Genomic DNA, 23,501 nt, shown 5'->3' with positions numbered 1-23,501 from the left:
GTCCTTTCTGGGATGAAAATGCATTGACGTATCCAGGTCTTGGGTCAGAGGGATTTTTTTCTTTATAACAAATGTCAAATTCTCTCTTTTTTTGTCTTTTTCTTTTCTTTTCTTTTCTTTTCTTTTCTTTTCTTTTCTTTTCTTTTCTTTTCTTTTCTTTTCTTTTCTTTTCTTTTCTTTCTTTTTTTCTTTTTTGACCGGTTAAAGAATTTTCAATCATCCCCAGACAGGAAAGATGGAAGTCCCATTTCTAAAATACTGGCGCTTTTATTTCCGAAAATATTGCAACAGGTTTTCAGGGGGCAACTTTCACGTGCAGACACTTTCAGCGATGAAAGGTGGCTAGAGTGTGGTCATCATGATTCGTCTTTTGGGGGTGTGTTCGCGTTGTTGTTATAGCAATCAGAATTTCAACCGAGAAGTAAAAACTATAAAGAGAGCAAATAGCAAAGAAATTAGTAATCTGCTCGAGGGAAAACGCTGATTGCAGATTTTCAAGAGGGAAAATTAACTGTCGATGCCTTATTGGTCCAGTTTTTGTGGGGGTGAAGCGTGTCAATGCTAAATGACGAGCCTATTTCAACTCAATAATGAAAAAGGAAACATAACTATGATTTGAATCTCAAAAGTATAAAACATTTATTGAGTGTATTTTTTGTTCAAACATATACATGAAAATCAAGATGATTTAACGTAAATTGCATACTCTGAAACAAACAGTATGTCGAATGAGGGTGGGTATTGTACCCCCTCGTTAATGACTTTCCAAAAACTGCGCAAAACCCCGAATCTGCGTAACACGTCACCTTCTTTGCAGCGGTTCGATAAATGTATAATTTTAGACTTGTTAAGTTTTTCGCCAATGTTTTGTCTTCCACTTGAATTTTGTAGGGGGGATGTGAAACTTACGTACCGGTATAACACCCTTGCAATATAAAATTCTAATCTTTAAACACACACACAAATAAAAAGACATGTTTAACATTTTATAAAATATACTATCAGGAACTAGACTACAACGCATTTCAGTTAGAAGAAGTTAGTAATAATTAGCCTAGATATATTTTGGAATCATCACATGAAGCATATTGCTGAAATTTTCGATGGGAATATTGAATGTCATGCGATGTCACTAATACAGACTTTGCCATAAATTATTAAATTTGATATAAATACTATCTTTCAATACTGAAATTATATCAATATAGAATTTTTCGGTGACAAGCCAATGAAATACAGCATTACAGTAGCACTGTAGGCACATTTGGTAATAATGAAGTCTGCCAATTAATGATAAAAGGGATTTGGTCCATTTTAAGATGTAAACGAATCAAGGCACAAATTTTGAACTTTTATTAGTCAATTCACTGACTTAAAATCACTGATGAAGGCACAGTTTGATTCACAAGACATTCTGTATCATATCTATCATTTTGTTTAATCTGGAATGGACTGTATTGCCTTTATTGTTTATTCATTCATTTTTAAGAGAAAAAATAAATTTCAAGTTAACAATGTACACACCTTAAAAGTGCCTGAAAACAACTAATACAAACTAACATGTCACTCAAAAATATAACCACAGCTCCACTATTTATATTTCTAAATAAGAAAAAGTTCTTTAAAAAAAACAGCTTTCAATCTTTTCATATATTTTTTTACAAAGAACTTTACGAATGAACAGTCTGATAATTACAAATAGGAATTGTGTGTGCTACCGTCTGACATTTCGAGTAATGGCTAACTGCTCCTGTCTCATGTTAGACAGAAAACTATTATCCTGCCTCTGTAGTGTGCACACATATACTACTATATTGGCCACCTCAAAAACACATTACTATATGGACTGTGGTACAAACTGCAAGATTGGTTGCCATGGATCAAGGCAACCAATCAGGATCAAAGATCCATGTTTGTTTAAATTAGCTACAACGTTTACCCTTCGGTATTCTGTACATATCCAAAAATGTCCTTGGCTCACGTGGGAAATATATCAAAGCACTACAGCTACTGAAAGACACTTTCACACTTCTACTCTTGCACGCTTCTATGTATCTCACGTACAGATGCACCAGTTTTGTGCACATTAAAATGAAAGCTGGGTCAATGAATCACACATGCAACTAAGAATTCACACAAATGAGGAAACACAAAACCAAGCCAGTCCTTGTACAGTGTTTAACCTGCAGTGACATACATGAGAAGTAAAAGTAAAGGAAATCAACATTACTTCTCCAATTATGATAATGCGTATTGATAATTTGCAAATATCCAGCCGTCCTGCTGCCCAATGCACAATTACAGTTATAAACCCTGTTCATCTGGCTGCGAAACTGATTCTGGCGGCCGATATCAGTGCACACCAGTCTCTACCCTCACAGGTACCCAGTTATACTGCATAAAGAGAGGCAAGTAGCTAGGGTAAAGTGACCTGTCCGAGGTCACAACGAATAACCAGCTGGATTCCAAAGCCTGGCGACTCCATGTATGATCATGAGACAAACCAGACTGAATCGGGTGGGGAGAAGTTGCAGTATTCTCATCGCAGTGATAACAGTTTTTCACTGCAACGACAACAGTTTTTCACAAACAATGACAAGCTTCCATCAAATGATTGTGGCAGCGGGGCAAACAGAACAAGTTCGTACAATAAGGCCATTGTTAGTAGGCACCAGGATTGTTTCTGCAGCTTAAGAATTTTGTAATACCATCGCCACTGGGATCCAAATATCAGAGCCAAATTTGCTATGCATGTGGAAGGCCAGTCAACAACTGGCACATGACATGAACACTTTTGTGGTGTCAAATCAAATATCTGTGCTGCTAATTTGCAGATGTTGAGCACATTTCAACTCAGATGGAATTCACTCAAACTAGCTGGCTTCACTTTCGCATTCATCTGAAGTATGAACCGGCCCGAAGAATGGTTAAAGAGTTCAAATCCAAAATACAACACTTGCTGACTGCTGCTTGTCTGTCTTTTACTACGTACAAAGAGGGACTAAACTTTAGTTCCGTTGATGTAACTGGTATCACAATGGACTCTTGACACTCGGCCGAGTCACTGCAGCTACCGAGGGGCTTGTAGGACAGTTCGCTCTTGCAGCACATGGCTCAAAACTTCGCTGATCAACTGCAGCGTCACCTTGGTTATTGGGTAATCCTGAGGGAGTTTGTTGACGATGTGGGGAGAGCGGACGTAGTACCTGAATGTAATTAAAGAAAAAAAAAATTCTAATCACATTCGTTAAAAAATGGAAACAAATTTCAGAAGGTTTACTTGCTGGTGGGAAAAACAGTGTGTTTGGTTATACACTATCACACACGAACAAACAACCCAAAACATTCTGTACGTATTCCAAGTTTGCGAGAAGTTAACAATGGATTGACAGGCCTTCCTCCTTCCATGCACACCCGTGAGCATTCATACATCATTCTCAGTGGACATGATACTGCAGGGTTCAAGGTAGAGAGGGGGGGACGATTAATTACATCAAGTGAAGTTTTCCAAATGGCCATGGTACTACCTCACACGGACTGTGCTATCAACGGAATCAACTCTGCGATAAACAAAACATTCTCAAGCCCACGGGAAAGGTCGGGTCCGTTCAACGACTGCAACGATTTCAGGTGAAGATCCGCACACAAGTGCGCGTAGAAAAAGAAAAAGGTTTGAAGTAAATGCATAAGTGATTTAATTATGTATCACACTTCATCACTTTTGTCAAGTGGCACGGCAGTGTGAATGTATCTCCACCCTGCCTAATGGCTCGCAAACATCCAGGTACAGGAGTAAAATTCCAAAGCTGCAGTGTACGATGTAAGTAGCTATTCTTACCCATTCCTTGAATTTACTGTTGTTAAGCTTTTACAACCATTTTCTCTACGACACAGGCGTGCACTGTTGTAAATATTTCTTTTCCTGCAATGGGTCAGTGATATTTTTTTGGGTGGTTTGTACACATACAATTTACCCAATATGAGGCCATCTGTGGGCACTCAAGATCAGGGCTACAGGAAAAAAAAGAAATAGAAAGATGGATGACAGATTTACAGCATGTAAGACAGGCGTGTCATGTTCCCTGTCATTATGTGAAAGAGGCTTATTCACATTGTAGTACAACTGGGATGCACGGCGGGCTTCTGAAAGACAGGAAGAAGACAGAAAATCCCAGAGCAACTGCCGAGTTTTGGAAGTGAGTCAGGTGGGAATCATCTTTCCGTCTCATCATCTTTACCACTAAAACTGAGGGAAAGTAAAATTTGAAGATGGAATGTCGAATTTCAACCTATTCCTCTGCACAGCTGATCAATTTTGGTTACTCGTTAGCATTGATGAATTGCAGGATCCGGCCTGTAACAGCCCATGGCTTTTTATCTGGTTTCTGTGCTTCATACATGTTCCCTGTATCATTACTGACATCTGTCATATATACACACTCTTGTAAAAAGGAGTCCAATTTGCATAATTCATGCTAGTCTAGTCCGGTGATATATGTCCTTACACACAGAAATGCTTGCACCTGTCGACACTGTCTTACCAGTACATAAGCACATGTGGTATGAAACTTACCTGAAAATGACGGGTTTGATGAAGAACCCACAAAATAACTACATGTATCACTGTCAGACCATGTCTGAAATAATGGCCACTGAACCTGCTCACTCAATTGCCCAAAGGAATAGGGATGGATACCGAACAGGTGCACTGACATGAAAAGCGAGAGGTCTGTCATTTGTCATCTTTTGGTTTCTCTGACGGCTCACATGTGACTTGCCTGATCATCAGACCTCAGCAAATTCAGGGATTTCAACTTAATAAGACAGAGATGGATGACCGTCGCACAGCGGCGAGGGCTACTTCTTTTTAATGTGCATGAACAGGTACCTCTAGTGAGCCGCACTCTGGCTAAATTCTATTCTGTCCAATAATAACTAAGTGTGCATGTACATATGTCACAAAACTCAGAAGAAAAAAATTATGGAGCAATTTTCATTTGAAGATCCCATGCAATAAATGGAATCCGTACCATCCAAGTTAAGTTCAGTTTTTAGTCTTCAGTTTTCCCGACATGATATCTGACTCTTAAGGAAAAAAAGGAAAAAGTACCCTGCAAATCCCCTAAAGTACAAGTAACACTGACAATTTGAAAAAAAAAAAACACCGAGGATACAACAGAAAATCAAAGAAAAATAAATCTGAAACCTATTAAAATAAGAAAAATATCACAACCGTTTTTCTCCGTAAGGTTTTTCAGGCTGCCCTAAGATATCAGAAGATCCATTTGACTCTTTCTAAAAGTAAAAACAGTGCACTTAGAAAAACTGAAAGCATGATCCAATTGTCTCATTTTCTGTTTAATTCTGGGGAATGAGTATATGCAAAAAACATGTGCAATTGTGTATGTGTGCACATACATGTTACAACAAAAATTTTCCATTTCCGATTTTAATAACAATTGCTTTGAAAAGCAATCATTCTCCGCAATAAATTGGCAGCAGACAAAGGCTAGAAAATGATCTGTCTATGCAAGATCCATTAACAATTCCCCTAGCTTGGATAGCCAAGTCTTCCTACCATGCTTCATTTGCAAGGATTAGACATGCTCAATTTGATTTCGTTGGATCAATATCCCCCCTGCCAAACACAAGAATCCCACTACCCCCCCTCCCCCATAACTAAACCATGCGAAGAACCATAAACTCCCATCTCCGTCTTTTTCGCCCCGCTGCTCCAGGAGGCGATTTGTAATTAGGCGCGCCTTGTAATTACGGGACAGTTGGGACAGCTCAGGCAGCCTGCAGACCACCCACGGGCAGGTTAGTGTCCTTTCGCCGGCATTCAGTGAGACACCCTCATAGATATGTTTAGATTTAATCACCTCAAGTCTCCACGGGGAAAACAGATTGGAAAAACTCGAGCATTAAATGCACAATGTAGAGATAAATTACCAGTGGTGATTGAATTCGCTGAATACAGTTCAGAAGCTGGCACGTCAAGTGGTAAATTTTATTGTTGCTCTTCAATGCAGCTTTAATAGGCCTGCATAACAAACCATCTGTGTGGAAATGTTTGTATTTGTAGATAGGATCATGCATAAAAAAAATAAATGAAGTTTATTTGACACTGTTTCTTTTTAAAAATATGTCCTCAGCAAAGCAAACCCAAAGTATGAGTGCAGATAGCAGCTCATTCTACAAAAATCACACTAATTTTCTTGCAATTTTTAATCAACAATAGTTTTATTGGGAGAGAGTGAGCCGTCTTCAAGAATTTTTTCACCCACCGTCTTTTGCAATTCTTATCACTGACAACTTTAAAGTTTCAAACACACACTGTCTTTGTGTTTATCCCACTTTTTTTCAATGAAAATTATTCTAATTGATTTTGGGGGGTCACACGTACACTGTTCTGGGCCATGATCTCCTTCACCATCCAAAAAGGAGGGCTTTATTTTGACCGAAAATGTTTTCACATAATTGACCAGTATCCGAATGAAAATAATCCAGTAAACACCTGCAAGCCTGGAAACCAACCTGAACTCCTCTGTGTAATTGTTGCGGACATGTGCAGCGATGGAACTGCTGTACTGGATGAGCGTCTGGAGCACAAAGAACTGCTGGAAAAGGAGAACGGCTTGACTGGGTGTCAGCACCTCGCTGCTGGATGGCATCAACATTCGCATCGCTCGGGAGATCAATCTCTCCACAAACTTGTACTGTTCAATGAAATGGGAGGAGATAGAGACACAGCGATCAGAAATACAACGCAACACAAAGCGTGTATTCTCGTACAAAATGACATAAAAAGCAAAATTAGCACATACTCATTATGCACATGTTATCTGCAGGCAACCAAGTGTAAATTAGGTGTTCGACCAAACTCCAAAGCCACGTTTTGCTAGGAAATGGTAAAAAGCTACTACTTGTTTTGTATTCTATTGTTTTTGTTTTAATATTTTTGGTGCACGTACTTCTACATGTCATGACCTACAATCAGGAATTGTTTCTTATTGTTCATTTTGTGACTGTTCTTTTGTTTGATTTTGAGTAAGTCATTTTTACATAAGCCTTGACGTCAAAAATTGTTGTCTCTTTTCGTATTGGTATAAAGTGACAATGTTTCCTTTTAATTTTCCTGTGCATTAATTGAATTTACATTTGTAAATCTATTCCTTTTGATGGTCCTTACACACGGTACCGTATCAAATACATGTGAATCTTTCATTGATTACACTTTTGAATTACATTCACATTTATCTGCTAGAAAGCCCCCAAATTGATTGAACCCTCACCCAAAATACAAAATTGTCTCAATGTTTACCATTTCTCATCCCACATTATTACTAACGAAGCCCGTAATGATACCCCCCTGGACTTCTGACATACGGGTAAATACTGGTACTGTATGTCACTCAAAAGCTCTGTTCATTAGAGTTTGTTTCTGCATTCAGTTGGGGACCCCGAACAATATAGGACAATAAGGTCCCCGACTGACAGAGGGTTCCCAATTGAAAACTGTGTACAAAACATATGGGTGGTCTTCTAAAAAAGTTAAAGTACAAACAAAAGAGGAACAATAGGGGGTCCCCAGTTGCAGGCAAATACACACTTTTGTGTCTGTTCACTTAAGAAATATATATGGCAAACTGCTCTCATTGGAAATACATGTACATGTACATTGAGTTTGTACGAGCCCGCATAGATGAACCTGTGGGAAAAGTTTGGGAACTGGTCCTCTTTTTGTCCCATAAACACCATGTGGTTTATGGGGTGTTTTTTTTTTCAATTATACTATCGTCACAAAGACTAGCAATGCGAAAATTCACGTGGGTATTCTCCATTCAGATGCCTAATGGTACAAGGAAAGACTTACAATCGATTTTTGTCTACTAACTACTTGACGTCGGATGACGTGTGAACACAAACAAGTTTCCTTATTTGTTCCACGGAGGACGTTATAGAAGTCTTTTTTCATTTCCCCATTGACGCATCTGTGCACCATGCTTGGTTTTGACAAAGCGTGGAAGATCCTACACATGGAGGGATGTGATACTAAATGGACCCACCCCCAACCAACAATAAACTGTAAATGCCTTTCCTCAGTAATTAGAATTGAATTGGGGAGCCCACACCATACACAAAAGAGCTAAAGGGATTAAAGACCTCCTTTGTTTGGGTGAGCCGATTTGTTAGGGAGCAAAACCACATTTTCAAAAGAGTTAAGGTTACAAAATCCCAATTAGGAACTCCTTTGTACCAAAACAATTGGCCCAAAAATACATGGCCATGGTTGACACCTATATATACGCTAGGGATCTTTTGTATGCAAACCAGTTGATGTATGGGCACTCGCCACAATTTTTATCAGGGCAGTTGACAAAAATGGGAAAAGAATGAAAATACTGATGCCTAAACTCAAGAGTTGTATCTCCCTACATTTCTTCATGGGCGCAATAAATAAATTGAAAGGTTGAAGAATTTGCAGGGGAAAAAAACTCGTCCCCAGCAGCTACGTTAACGAGCTGTAGGCAAAACTTGTTACCTAGGGGACCTAGTGTGTGCAAACTCCTAATGACTAGCTTATCCCATGCATTTATTCATGTATGTGCATGTATTTTCACCTCTGCTTGTACAGAAAAACTGAGCATACACCTGAGAATATCATGCTCCCGACCTTTCTCTACCCAGTAGGCCAGAAAAAAACTTGTGTAAATTTGTACATGAATGAAAAATATGCACTATGTATTAAAGGTACATGTACTTTCACATCCATACAGAGTAGATGCTTGGATGGAACAACGTATACAGTACATGTCCATGTAGACATGTACCTGTAGGCCTACATTGCACAGGTACGTGCATGTACGTGTTAACAAGACAGGAACTTTTTTTTAGTACCTATGGTGTTGTTTAACTGGTTGAAAACAATTTGGGGGAAAAAAAATCAGCTTAAAAATGGCATGAAGTGATTTTATCAGGTGTAGTGTGTGATGTTTAACAATACATAAATTCAGGGTTTTCTGGGGAAAATCAATTAACGAAAACAGCATCAATGTTATTATTGTCAGTACAGCTGAAGATTCAGAAAGTTTATTTGCATTATACATGTATGTCACCGGAAACAAAAGCAACCCGGGGAGTCCAGAGTTGAACTTACCGTTGTGGTCTGCAGCGACTCCAGCACCTTGATGATCCAGCAGATGTTAAAGAATCGCCCCTCGCTGTTCCCCCAGTTGGCCTGGTGGGCTATCAGGATAAGCTCAAACAGCACCGCCGTGGAGGCATCCGTCAACTCCTTGACCAGATTAAAAACCTGAGAGACAGAGCAAAGAAAGTGAGAAGGACCACCGTTGCAGAGAGGCCCTATTTCAAATCTCTGTCACATGACCCCGGGCAGGAACTCCCTGCTGGGCACGTGCGACAGCTTTCCCTGTAATATTCTCCCCATCCAAACTGCGCATGTAAACCTGACATACATGCATCTAGTAACACGAGGGCCAAACAATGATAATGCATGAGAATTTCCTGACATGAAACATGATGTACATGCTTTACTGAGTAATACGGTCAAGAGTGTCACAAGTACAGGTGCTAATATACATGTTCTGATGGACTAAAATCCTGACTTCATGAACATCAATGTGGAAGAAGAGGCATGTATCAATACATGTACAGGGTGTGGGCACTTCATACATGTACATCTACTTGGCAAAAAGCACAAAATGTCTGACCAGTTTCGTAGGCTTTCAAAATTAAAAAAGGTGAGATGATGGTGCAAACGTCAAGATTCTTAAAAGATAATACACATGTACGTACAATGAAATGTCAGCATGCAACATCAGAATGAAACATTCTTGTAAAGTCAGCACATAATTTGTGGGTTGTACGTGTAATGCACTCAAAACCCGTACTACATGTATTCTTTAGTCCTTTTTTCCCTCAACGTGTCTTTTGTGAAGAGAAACCTCCAATTAAATGTACCGGTCCGCAGTTCTGCTCTGTGCCCTCAAATTAGGGTCATGTTTTGTGGCAGAAGCCCTACAAAATGGTGCATGCCCGTATTTCAGAAGTTTCTAGGATAAAGATCAGCTCAACCTCCAGAAAATACAGCAAGTCTTTCATTAATGAACCTACATGAATCACATTGTTTGCATACATACATGTACATGATGTACATGCACCAGTACCTGTATATTGTGAACATCTTAGCTTTTCTAGCCAGTAGACATTGTGCACTGATTTTGCACTGCAAGACTTTGTCAAGAATTGAAAAAAAAATGAGCTGATCTTTACAGGCCAGTACAACAGGTAAGAATCTCAAGCATAAGCGTATATGTCAGCACTGGAGTGAACTTCCACTGCGGTAAGCTGTCTTTCTCCTGATTTTCTCTGTCTTTTGTTCTGCACCTTGGTTTTGCATCACTTCTCTCTTGATTAGTACAAACCACATGATTTTTGACCTGATATCATATAGGAGTTGCTCCTTTAATGGGGAATTTCTCTGTTCAGTGTCCTCAAAATGAACACATACACACTTGTGCAGAACAACTGTGCATAGTAGCCTCTGATGATTATAGCATTACACTTAGCCAGCACTGAAGTGATTAATCAAGCTGCAAGACACACCTCTGGGAATACAGGCAACTTTCCATTCCCAAGGCTTTTTGGCAATGAAACAACAGACCATGTACTTCACCGATAGAAGAGGGGTCTGTGACACGGGCATATTGACTTGACGGTTGGACGGTTCGTTCCCTGCCACAAGCAAAATTAAAAATTCTGCCCTTCCCTAAATTTCTTGCAATGCTAATGATGCAACCCCTGGCTTTCCAGCAATCCAGATGCATGTCACACCAGGGTTTCACCTACCGTATCATTAAAATGATGCCTGTCCTTCACACAGCAATGTTAAAAACCTCATGTCCTCTCCCAGAAAAATTTTTTATGATATTGGTGCTATCTGAGCCCATGCTTTTCATTAAGTACATTATTTACTGCTTTGGGAGGAAATGAAAGAATTGTGAAATACCGTAACTGGAGTTTTGTAAAATTTGTACGAGCACAAAACTGCCTGTTCTCAGTACAGACGGACAGTTGACAATGGATGAGGCACAGTGTAACGCATAAACAGTACTAGATACCGGTATAATATGAAGGTCACGACTCGTGTAACTAGTGGTGGTCTCTATATTTGGAATGGGTACAATTAACCACAGATATTTAGAAAACATCTGAGCTTTTATGCTTGAAGTTCCAGTAAATCACACAAACTCTACACAATGAAAAAGTGATGAAATACAGTATGCAATATCCGGTCACAAATACAACCACTTGACTTTGAAGAGCATAAAGAGAATGACTTTGAAGAGCGTAAAGAGGAAGAACTGAAACTTGGTAAAAGACAGAGCTGTCTGTGTAGGAGGCTGTCATGCATGTTATGTGTGACTCTCTACAATTACCATTCGTGCCACTCTTTCTCTCCAACATTTTGGGAGAAACTTGCAGCGGTAACACAAAATTTCTACACAATGTAACTTTTGGTCTCAACATAAAGTGGGTTGTTTCTTCCAATTAATTGAGAGAAAAAAGGAAAAACAAAGAAAAACTTCCTGACACCTTAATTAAAAATGGTAAGGGTTGTTCCAGTGGATACTTTTGTGCTTTTAAGCAGATCATCAGACTGAGATCAAAAGTTAAAAACTGGAAGTGTCAGTGGTGACATACGTGTACTTTACCTCAAGTCTCTACATATAAGACATTGTATTCAAACTCCAGATGACACGAGTTGCAGGATAAAACAGAAAGATTTTTACGTGGCTGTACCAGTACATGAGCTAATTCTTTCTGCTGAAATGTTTTGTCCATTATCAAAAATAGTGATAGTAAAAAGTACACGCTGTACATGTACACGACAAGTTTATAAAAAGATGGATAAAACTGGAAAAACAACAAAACATACAATTTCTGGTATAGAAAACTGAACCCCCCACTAAAATGTAAACAAAAATTTTAAAACACTGCATATAACTTATGATAAAATGAAAGTCATTCTTCCATAAAAATTCTAACTCTCATTGCTCATAAAATAGAATTAGACGCTTGGTGCTTATCTTGAAGAACAGATCCCAGCCATCCACCTGTGGGTGCTATATCTTAAAGGATCCAGGAAATGAATTTTTCTCAGAATCACTTTTTGTGTATCTCTGCACTCTTCTTCCATGTATGAAGACTGTGAACTGAACGGTGCACTTTTTCAAACATTAAGAATTGACCGAGCATTTCTGGACAAGTGAGGGCACTTTTGCTTTGATGTAAATCCAGGACAACATGGTTCAGGCTGCATGTTTTCATGTTCAAATTGTGAACCCCAAATTTGCTATCTGGGAACATTTCTATAAAAAAGATTTTTGCTGGATTATTGCCATATACATGTACTTACACAGCAATAAATTGAATGTCTAGAATTTTTTTGTGCACAAATCAGTGCAAAATTAAGATTCAGTGCCTTGGATGACATCATAGTTCTACTCCTGAATATGTAAATTGCATTAGCAAAAAAAACCAAAAAAGCATCAAAATAATAGGTTAAAATTGCAAAACAAAAATTTAAAATAAGGTGCAATTTCAAGGGTTTTTAGTGAAATTTATAAAAATATTTCTATTTCCTGGTTCCTTTAAGTATACTTAACATATTTTGCTCGTATAAATTCTACATATGAAAGCACAAAATCCTGCTAAATTTAATTGGTTTCCAACATGTCCAACCTACACATGTAAATGTACATATGAAGATGTAATAATTTGACAAGGGGCCATTGTTGGCTGGCCTTTGTACTTTGAACCCTTTACCCCGATAACAACGTGTACATGTATGACTGACCTCTGCATCTCCGTAGGTCTCCCAGCTATCTGCATCAGTTTCTAGCAGCAATGAGTGGGCCTTGCTCTTGGGCGGACGCCATCGTTGAGGCACCTCTGGCAAACAGGTCAGGACCATGACTAGATCCAACACGGCTTTGCCACTGAAAACAACAGAAAAGAAATTATCCTTGTGATGAAATATTTCTGGTAATCCATCCTTGCATGCTTTAAGTACCCCTGTTTGGCGGAGGGCGACAAACAAATGCAATAAGGGCAAATACTTACACTGCCAATAAATTTCCGAAATTCCTGGTGTATTCTGCTCCTTATGTACACGGACATGTACATGTAGGCCCACCGTACAATGTACACGTAGGTCTACTACTTGCATACCAAGACCAAGCCCTGGTCAGCCCAGCATTGTATGAGCGGAATTGCTGTAATTTTGTTACAAAATAAAGGAACAAGTTTTGGGGACAGAATTTTGTCCCTGTAATGAATTCTTCCCTGTACACCCGTCCTTCAACACATGTGTAGTCCCCATAACTACAGTATCTGTAGAGTCTATTCTACCAGAGATGTGGAAAGAATGGAGGATATTTGAAACATTCACCATGAAGACCCAAACTAATGGGCAGGAGTGATAAACTCTGGTGGAGTCATCTGGAGGTCTTGATAAACTGTGCTCTCATCAGCTTTTTTTTTTTAAGAAAAACTACTATTGATGAATAGAGGGATTGCGAACTTATGTCCAATGGCAATGGTCAGAGAATTAATAATAAAATGGTGTTATATTATCACCGATAGAAGTACCAGTGTAGCAAAGCAACTGAATGAGAAGTGGCAACGTCTTAACGATCATAAACACTGGGCACTTAACGGCAGTGGCTTTCAGGTGGAGGTGGAGGTCTCTGCTATTCGGATTTTATGGAGAGCGTTTCATGCAAGAGTTCAATATATTAATTACAACTTGACAACTTGCCACATGGGACAAGGCTTCACGTTCACGGTCCTAGCAACACAGCTCCTTGAATGTGAAAGGGTTGATACTCCCCTCAATGAGTAACCGGGTGAACTCGCGTACTCACTTGTTGGCCTTGACGGTGCTGATTCTGCCCGGCACCATCTCCGTCTCACGGAACATTAACCCGAGGCTCTCAATCAAGAGAATAGCTAACCTGGTAATATACAGTGCAGAAGAAAACTATATTCACATACAAAGTACATGTACAATATACATGCAAGTGCCTGAGCTTGAAAGCACATTATATCTGCAGATAATGATGGCATTTAAATGGAGATGGAAATGACCTAAAAGCAGACTCATTATTATATCCCATACTCTAAAACTGCGATTTTCTATCCACCAAAATGGAGAAGGAAATGAGAATGACAGAATGAACACAAACATTCTTTTGAAAGCTGTCTGGTTCTCTTTGTGAGTCCACGCTAACTAGACCTGCAACAATTACCTTACATGTAAATGTGATTCATATTCCACTGGCTACTGTAATCATTGTTTTTGCTGTTCCAGTGAATTTGTCTATACAGTTGCTTCCAGAAAATGGAAGCTCGCTTTTTCAAATGGCACACAAAACTAGCCACAAACATTTCAAGCCAAATAAAAGCTCCCCAATTCCACAAATGAAACTCTTTCAAAGAAAAGTGGAAGGAATTCAATGAATACCTTGTAATTAGTAGGGCACTGGAGGTTTTGGTAAAATCAAATAACTCAGAAGGGAATAAATAATTGCTTTAACATTACCGAAAAAATGGCTTCTTTAAAAAATGAGCACAATTCTTATTCCAAGAAATATCTTTGTCTCACTTCCTAGAAAGTTTTGTAGAGAGTAGAGACAAGAAAATGTTTCTTGCAACAAGAAGTATTTTCTGATATTGAGAAATGAAATCAATTTTATTTCAGTGCAAAAAAAAACTTCAACCCTACTACTGACCACTACTCCCGTATCCAAAACTGAAAATCCATTTCACAGCCTCAGGATTGAATAAGTGAAAAAGGGAGCTTACTCCAATTCATCGGCTCTGTGGTGTCGACCCCTCTCGTTGTTCTGGATTTGCAGCTGTGACTTTGGCAGATAGCGACTCAGCTGGGTGATCATGAACTCAAACAGATCTTCATTCTAAGGTGAAACGGAAACATTGTTCATAATTCAAAAGTATTAGATAACCCTGAATCGCTTCTGGTTGACTGGGAGGATGTCTCACAGGGTTCAGGAATTCTCAAACCACTCCGGAGGTCTTGATGAGTACGCATAAAACATCAGCTGCAGAATACATGCAATGTTTGTACATGTATGCATGCAATGGGTGACAAGTGCCAGGTGTAACCATTTGTCTTTCATTCACATACATGTATGCATGTCCTGTAAGCAGCGGTAATGTACCGGTACACGTATCAGTACATGTTCATGCACAGTACAATTTGTAACTGAAAGTTAAAACTGTGAAATTGGGTGGAAACGTTCCCATTGACATTCACATTTCACAGCCCATGAAAATGTTTTCCCACTTTCATGAAAAGGAGTGAAAATCTCTTCCTACTGTGGAAAAAGTTTTTCAGTGTGTAAAATGAAATAAATTCCCTGGGAAGACAAAATGTGTGAAGAGAATTTCACATTCCCAGGTTAACTTTCAATTGCAATTGCGTATATGCATGCAGGTGTTTTGTTCCCGCACAAAATTCACAGTGACCCTCTATGTATTACTGGTACTTTGGGAAGAATTCCCAAACAGTTTAAGAACTGCAGGCAACATTGAAGACCATGTGAGCTCACCTTCCAGAAGAGCTTCTTGAGCACGAAATACTTCTCAGCGGCATTGCACAGCTCCTGCACCAGCTGGAAGAGGTCGGGCATTGATTGGGCCGAGTTGAGGATCTCCAACTTCAGTTGTTGGAACTGACGCTCCAGCAACTCCCTGGAACACAGTTCAGAGGAAGTGAGAAGTTATGGTACATGTAAAGCTGTGCACAAAAGATGCATGTACATGTACGAACTGCCATATGCAGGGGTGTCATGTACATGTAAATAACCCTAGAGTGACACCTGTGCCAAGCACAGTTATCCACCAACATCAAGAATGTGTCACTCAAATATATTAGATTTCCTCCATTTGCAGTGTTCGTCAGCTGTCATTTATGGGATGGCTGAAGCCTTTTCTCTTTTTGACATTTGTAATGCAACAAGTTTGCTACACTTAATTTCTTTTTCTTGTTCTAACATTTATGAAACAAACACAAAACTACAGCTCCATATTTCTGCACCATTACAAAAGTGTACTGAAAACTGAATACCTTCAAGCTTTCATCAAGCTTGCCCACAGGCTTGGTAGTACCTTGTATGTTTCTAACATTAGAAACCACGGCAAGCATGCCAGCTAAATTATCGCAAGCTTGCAGCAAGCTCGCTACATCATGAGCTTGTATTTTTATTATTACTATTATATATTTCTGGTAATGACACCAAGGATTCCTCAAAAGCGCCCTAGGCACTGTAACTCACAAGCCTGAAGAAACCTGTAGAGAAGAGACATTTGAGAAGCAGTTACGGTTTTAGAGGTGGGAGGAAAACCCCAGAGGAATATTCTGCGTAAAACCCACGGAATCAGGTAGGGACTGAAAACCCAATCCGCATGTGGACCGGGCCGGGATTCGAACCCGGGCCGCAGAGGTGGAAGGGGGGGAAAGAACCACTACGCCAACCTGACTCCCCAAGAAATGACTTCGAATGTACCGGTACATGTACATGTACAGTATTTGTTCCTCTCCCAAGCTAGACTGCACCAAGCTTTCTGCAAGCAAATAAATGGCAAGCCAACTTCAAGCCCGAATTTCAGAAGAGGGAAATGATCGACAAGCAAACCTATCAAAAGAAGTGGTGCAACGGTGTAGAATTTACTAAGGGGTTCGGCAGGTACAGCACCAGTGCATGCATATCATTGTAGCACACTGTATACTGACATATCTGCCAGATTTCAGTCCCAAATGCAAGGTGGATATATACACCGATGGTACCGGTACATTGTAGTTGCACATGTATGTATATCAGATGCGTACAGGTACACGTAGATGTACATACATATCGTAAACGGCAGAGTGTGCTAATTGTGTTTGAACAGCCACAGACAGGAAAGTATTAAGTGGCTCTTGACAAGATCTCCACTGACATAATCACACAAGGGAAAGGCAGTTTTGAGTGCATGTTTGGACAGAAAGAAACTTATAAATGACAGCTTTACACAAAGCTGTATGGTACATGCGTACATGTACATGTACCGTATACATGTACAGTGTACCTGTGTACATGCACTGTACTGCAGCAGTGCAGGATACAATGAACCAATAGGGTTTTTATCCATGAAAGCTGTGGGCATTTTGTTAATTGCACAAAACAACGGCTATACCCCATATTTCTAAAACTAAACTTTCAGCATACATGTGAACAGGTGGGAAGGAAACATAACAGATGCCAGAAAAAAGATGAAATTTGAGAGTGTAACACTTGTTAAGTTGTTTAATAATTTAATAGATACACATACACGTGTCTCTGATATAGTCATTGTGTTGCTCAATAATCAATCTGTGGATTTCTTTTTCAAGTTAATGCTGAACAATGTATTGAGCTGATTCATGAAATTTAGTGAACATCAAATGCAAGCTTACAGTAGATAAATTTACGACATAATTGCACAACCCTACCGAGTTTCGTACACTGAGTTTTGAAAGACTCCATTTTTGCAAAATATTTCACATTACACGCTGCAACGACACGATTCTACAGTGAAAGGCCAATTGTAATGTCTCCTAGGAGAAATTTGCATAATTTCTTTTGAACAGATTTCTGCTTATCATTTACAAAACCTCCATCTTGTACAGCCTAAAAGGATTGCCATCGACCTTTGGACATGTATCACACAGTGTGGCAACGGAATATGCAGGCCGCTGCAACGCATCTCAATATGCAAACAGTCACTTGAAACTGGCAGAGCAAAAAGCGCACAGCACCTACATCCCCCCACCAATAAAAGAGAGTGTGCACAAAAATCAGAGCATGCTGTGAATATAACATACATGTACATGTATACAAGATCCCACAATTACACACAGCAAAGACATGTTATGGTGCATGTGTACATGTACTGGTACAGCAGCAAGTTTCATTCACAAATGCACAGTATATACTGTACATGTAACCCAATACAGCACGACCAATTCGGCCCTACCAGAGCTGAGTTTTGGGTTACATCTGCCGCGACAACATAAGTGCGCACGGAGATGAACAGGAACCCGTATGAGTATTGCCCATTAAACTACCGGCACAGGTTCTGTGCTACATGTACATGTACAATGTAAATCATTCTCTGTTATTACAAGTTTCCAGAGTATCCCACCTAGTACCATGGAGGAATATGAACGTTATGTTTGGTTACCTGTTTTCTGAACAGTTCAAAAGCTAATCATGGTAACCGATATCATGGTCACATGCATTAAGTCACACATGTATCTGTCTAATGGGTTGTCACTTGGAATTAGATCCATAGGTCACAATTTGGGGCGTAAAAAAGAGAGAAGACCTTGGGTAAAGCTGATTGTTCACGCTGCCAAATAACCCAATGACAAAATGCTGTTTTACTGTAGTTCAGTATTCCAACATAATGAAGTATGATGTACATGTATACTGTATGTACATGATTTGGGTCAATATACAGTACGTGTACCAGAATGCATAAGGTTGGCGCTATCGCCAAGACCGCACGCCAACGCACATATGCTAAACCTGTTCAAGCTCAAACTGCGGATTTGGTACGGTATCACTGACCTCCATTTCCTCCACACATCGAATTCTGTGGGTGTGAGGAATGACATCATAAGCACCAAATAAGCTTGAATTTCTAAGGACTAAGAGCAAAGGGCTTAATCCCGCCTGGCTGAATCTCTGCACATGACACTGTGTGAAGCATTGATGCCTCCTACGTATGCACGCATCCTCATGTAAAGTTTTCAACATCTGTTGTACACGTGTACAGCACAAGATTTATGAAAAGGGCACCTACATATATATCTTAGATTCTCCCCCTTAACCATAACCTTCCCTAACCACACAGAATTCAACACCAGTAGTGTCTGAGTTTGTGGCATTGAGTACTGTTTCATTTAGTGTGAATGGGTACTGTGGGCCTGCACATACCCTGTTGAATTTGGACTGAATGGGTACTGTGGCCCTCTCACTTTATCCCAGCAGCTGAGGATAGATATTTAGCATGATGGTGTGTGAGTTTGTTTGAATAGGTACTGCCTGTCCATACTTTTTTTGTACTGTGCAATGGGCCTGCTGTACCCAATCAAACAAAATCACAGGTAAAGACCCGTTGAAGTTTGTGTGATTGGGTACTGTTGCAGCAGGAGGTATATTGTACTGTTGAAGTTTGTGGGATTTGGTACTGTGGGATAAGAGTTTTTTTCCAAGGTGTTGAAGTTTGTGTGACTGGGGAAGGTTAGGTCCAGCAACCATTGGGTGGTTAGGGTTAATCTATCCTTCTTAGGATTAGTTCAGTACCAGTACGTACCTGGACGGAAGGCGATGCTTGCTGCCACTCTTGCCTGTTCCCATGCGACTAGCCAATTTGGGATCCTTCAGTAAAGTGGATCGCTGTGAGAAAACGGGAAAATTACTGTTTTCGAAAGCCCAGACGGTGTCATGTGGTACACCCCCGTCTTCATCCTACCACTGCCTGATACACTGCGTCTTCAACAAAAATGATCATGTACCTGTACAATACCGTGTGGATATTAATTTTGGAAAAGGACCACTCCTCGTCATTTCCTTCACTTTCAGAAGACTTTTTCCCAGGATTGCTTCTTTGCAATTTCTAAAATCAGGCTCCAGCTGGTACCAGTACATGTACATACCGGGTACCTGTATGTACATGTAAGTCTGCAAAATATGGAAATTTATACACCCAACAAGGCTTTCGGAAGTACACACCAACAAAATCTGCTGATCTGAGGAACAGCTGGACCTTTGTAAAACACTACCCCCAGTATGTCACAAAGTTTATCTCAAAAAGTAATTTAATAATAACATAAACTTTTTCTACATATACAGGTACATGAACTGTAGGCCGAGTCCAGTGTTCTGGATGTTGCTGGCAGACACATGCTCATAGTATACATTGCATAAAATCAAATGGCTTTACTAAATAAAAGCAAATGTATTAATTTAATACACGTAAGTGTAATTTAAAGAAAATTACAATTTCTGTCTTCTCCAACATGCAAGTTCAAATCTGTGTTGAACTATACATGTATGAAAGTAATGATGCTTTGCAGGTAAAAAGGAGCACTGCAAGAAAAGTGTCACTTACAACAATGTAGTTGTTCCAAGAGCTTCTGAGATGCATCAAGAAAGGCGAGGAGAGGGAGAGCAAGTAGACATGCAGCTCTTCTATAACCTCCTCTTTCCTCAGCTCCTCCTGCTCCCCATCTTCCCCAAAGCTGCTGTTGCTCCTGGAGGAGCTTGAGTCAAGGCTCTTGGATTTCATAAACTTGTGCCGCTCTGTTGTGTTACCGTTGGCATCCTTCACAACCGATTCTTTGACCCCGCTCACTTTCCCATTGGCCTTCTTGGAGGAAGGGAACTGAAATGGTTCTGATTTCATGCGGGCTGTTGCATCGGGTGAGGGGAGAGTCCGGTGGGCTGTTGCGCTGCCCTTCTGTGTACGCGAGCTTTGATCGGGCAGGGCCAGAGTTGTCGCCAAATCTGTGCTGAGAGTATCCGGGGTGTCAATGCTTCGGAGGGCTTCCCCTGGGTTGGTTGCAGGCCTCAACGGAAGGGGCCGGCAGGTCTCCACAGCCCCGGCTTTGTTGAGGGAGGAGGCCGAGGAGGATTTCTCCAATCGGTCCAGGCTGCCCAGAGAGCCATCGCTCCCCACGGACAGGTTCCTCAATTCAGTTGCTGGCAGCGACAGTGACAGCCGATCCGGCTCCGATTCTTCCCCGTCACTGTCCATCATCTGGCGCAGCACTCGCAGGTCTGACTCGTCAAAGCTGTGGTTCAACCGGAGACCAGCCCCCTTCCCATTGGACTGCATCTTCCCGTTGGCTCGGCGGGGGGCCATTTCTTCTAGGTCGCCTACTTCACCCTTCGGGGTGGTCAGCCGGAGGCTCGGCGAGCTGGTCCCGCTTCCTGGGCTGCTCCTGGAGAGGTCTCCATCAGCTCCATTCTTCTTATCTTGCTTCAACAGATCACGCAGGTTCCTCTTGCTACGAGTGACTGGCACGACAGTTCTGTATTTGACCGAGATGTGTTGGGAGTTCTCCCTATCATCACCACTGAGAAAATCAGGAAATTCATTCACCTTGAAGGAAAAATCATAAACATACCAGAAAAAGAAATTTTTAGCAGAAAAACACAATGCTACAAATATGAAAAAAAATTTGTATACAGAAAGTGACAGGAAATGAAATTATTTTTAAGTACCGGTAATTTCATTTCCTTTCATTACCATAACCATATGAATGTAAATCAACACAAAACCTATTTCTAGGTTGTTGTTTTTTTCTACTCATTCCTTCCTCTCTCCCCACACCCTGTCTGTATCTGCAGACTCTGCCATCTTTGGAATTTTTATTACAGCTGTCACAAAATACAGTACCAGCTTGCAGCAAACTGGAAGGGTAGCTGTGAATGGAGAAAGATGAGGAATTTGAGTTTGGTAATTTGTTTGTGAATACAACTAACCACTTCCAACTACTGACGTTGAGCGCAAGTGATGCAATTCAACATCAACACTTTATCTTTATACATGTAAGAACACAATGACTGCTAATATGGCAACAAATGTGCACACTTGAGATGCACAAAACAACGAAATCCTCCTTATGGTACATGCACATGTACACAATACTGTATAATGTACCGTTATATTCTGTAAGCCCCTGCATCCCACACAACTGCAGACTGAACACAACACAACAGGTGTGCATAAAACCTTAATCATGGAGAGTTGGGAGAGAGAGGTCGTTAGCCACATTCAAGGTATCACAAGTCAACAGAATTTAAGGCAATCACAAGTCACAAGGCCAGGCCCCACACAATTAAGTTGAGTTATCAAGCTACATGCACTGGTACTTGTACTCAAATGAACTGTGATGCCAAAATCCTTCGTTGATTTAATTCATCCCATGTCAATTCAATAAAGTACTAACGGGTAAATTGGCCGATTAATGAAATCCCAGTACAGGGTGGGACTGACACGCAGCCTAATTACAGTTCTCATCTTTGATCCAAGGCTGGATGAACATTTAATCTGACTACAGTCTGATATTGTTTGCTAAATTGTTGGCTTAGTAAGTACACTGTAGTAGTAAGCAGCAATTAGCCCGTTGACCACAATAACATTCACGTTGACCACAATAACATTCACGTGTACGCAGTACACCTGCCAGTACATATCGGTACATGTACTCTACCGCCAGTAGGTTATACTTTCATCAATAATAATGATTGGCAGCAGATCAATGTACATGTACATGTACGGGGGGGCAAAGGTAGAAAACAGTTTTCCTCAATTTTTTGCAGTTTGAAATATGAGTTTTGCCAACTTTTTTTTATGAGGTCCGGCAAATTGTATCTGAACTTAACGTTCACGGTGTGTACTTCAACTGAAAATACTCAGAGACATTTGTCGCGGACAAAAATATTAATATTTCTGAAAAACTATTTTGTGAATAATGTACATATACCCCTTATTGTGGTTCAAAAACACTTCAGAAAGTGGTCCACTGTGACTGTGAGATGTGACCAAAAATACAGGAAGTGGGCACCAAATATTAGGGTTGGAGTACTGGTAGGTTAAAACTTAGATTCTTTTGAAAATTATGAGAATCATATACGTCTCTGGGTGTTGTTACATGTATTTGATGCATACACCGTATACATTAAGTAGACACCCGTCTTGTCTGTTGGAAGGAGTGAGTGAAGCTGTGAAATTTGAGGAAAACTGTTTTTGTTCTACCACATGAACGTTTGTAAACATTTTACCCCAACTGTGTACCGGGTACGTACCAGTAGGGTATTTGCAACAACAAAGGGAGGTTGATTTAGATTTCAGACAGATTACATGTACTGTAGCATGGTTCAATATCACATGCCTGATGTCTGGAAGATCACTGGAATCAAAAATGGAATTAAGTACATGTACATGTTTGGGTACATGTGGCTTACCGGTAAGTTTAGTCCTTGCTATGGAATGAGGAATTTTTTTTTCATATCTTTTCATACTGCACATGTGGATATATGTACCATAAATCCCTACACAACCTACATGTACATGGTATATGTATTTCAAGAACTTGATTTCAGATACACGCTCATCAATACAACTGATAGCACAAACTCAATTCTCACGCTTCAATGTTCATAAAAACAAGGTGTCCAGGGGCACGGCACTGCATGTCCAAACCCAACAGGGGCTGGCAAGGAATGTACCATACATGTACAGTGTACATGTACAGCTTACATGTACATGTACAGTGTACGGTAGTATGCCTACAGTGCATTGTACTCCCTTGAAGGGCTAGTTGCTGCTCTATTCTGAACCCTCCCTGAATAATTGAC

At 40.2% G+C, this 23,501-nt stretch overlaps 1 protein-coding gene across 1 annotated transcript in view; it reads right to left on the bottom strand.

The window, feature by feature from the left end:
• Window positions 1-614: 614 nt before the first annotated feature.
• c12orf56 (chromosome 12 open reading frame 56) overlaps window positions 615-23,501 on the bottom strand; it is a 30,925-nt gene continuing 8,038 nt past the window's right edge. Inside the window, exons 2-10 of the mRNA XM_022225334.2 lie at window positions 20,248-21,240; window positions 19,450-19,532; window positions 15,660-15,801; window positions 14,893-15,005; window positions 13,953-14,042; window positions 12,884-13,025; window positions 9,161-9,316; window positions 6,538-6,719; window positions 615-3,206 (exon numbers count right to left, since the gene is read on the bottom strand). Coding sequence (XP_022081026.1) covers window positions 3,071-3,206; window positions 6,538-6,719; window positions 9,161-9,316; window positions 12,884-13,025; window positions 13,953-14,042; window positions 14,893-15,005; window positions 15,660-15,801; window positions 19,450-19,532; window positions 20,248-21,240 — 2,037 coding nt within the window. The 3' untranslated portion in view covers window positions 615-3,070. The remainder of the gene's footprint in view (window positions 3,207-6,537; window positions 6,720-9,160; window positions 9,317-12,883; window positions 13,026-13,952; window positions 14,043-14,892; window positions 15,006-15,659; window positions 15,802-19,449; window positions 19,533-20,247; window positions 21,241-23,501) is intronic.

The sequence above is a fragment of the Acanthaster planci genome, linkage group LG04 (assembly GCF_054643075.1).
Source record: "Acanthaster planci isolate LZ-2023a linkage group LG04, COTS_SCS, whole genome shotgun sequence".
NCBI lineage: Eukaryota > Metazoa > Echinodermata > Asteroidea > Valvatida > Acanthasteridae > Acanthaster > Acanthaster planci.
Note: the sequence above shows the minus strand (reverse complement) of the source record. Positions and strands in the feature narration are given on the sequence as shown.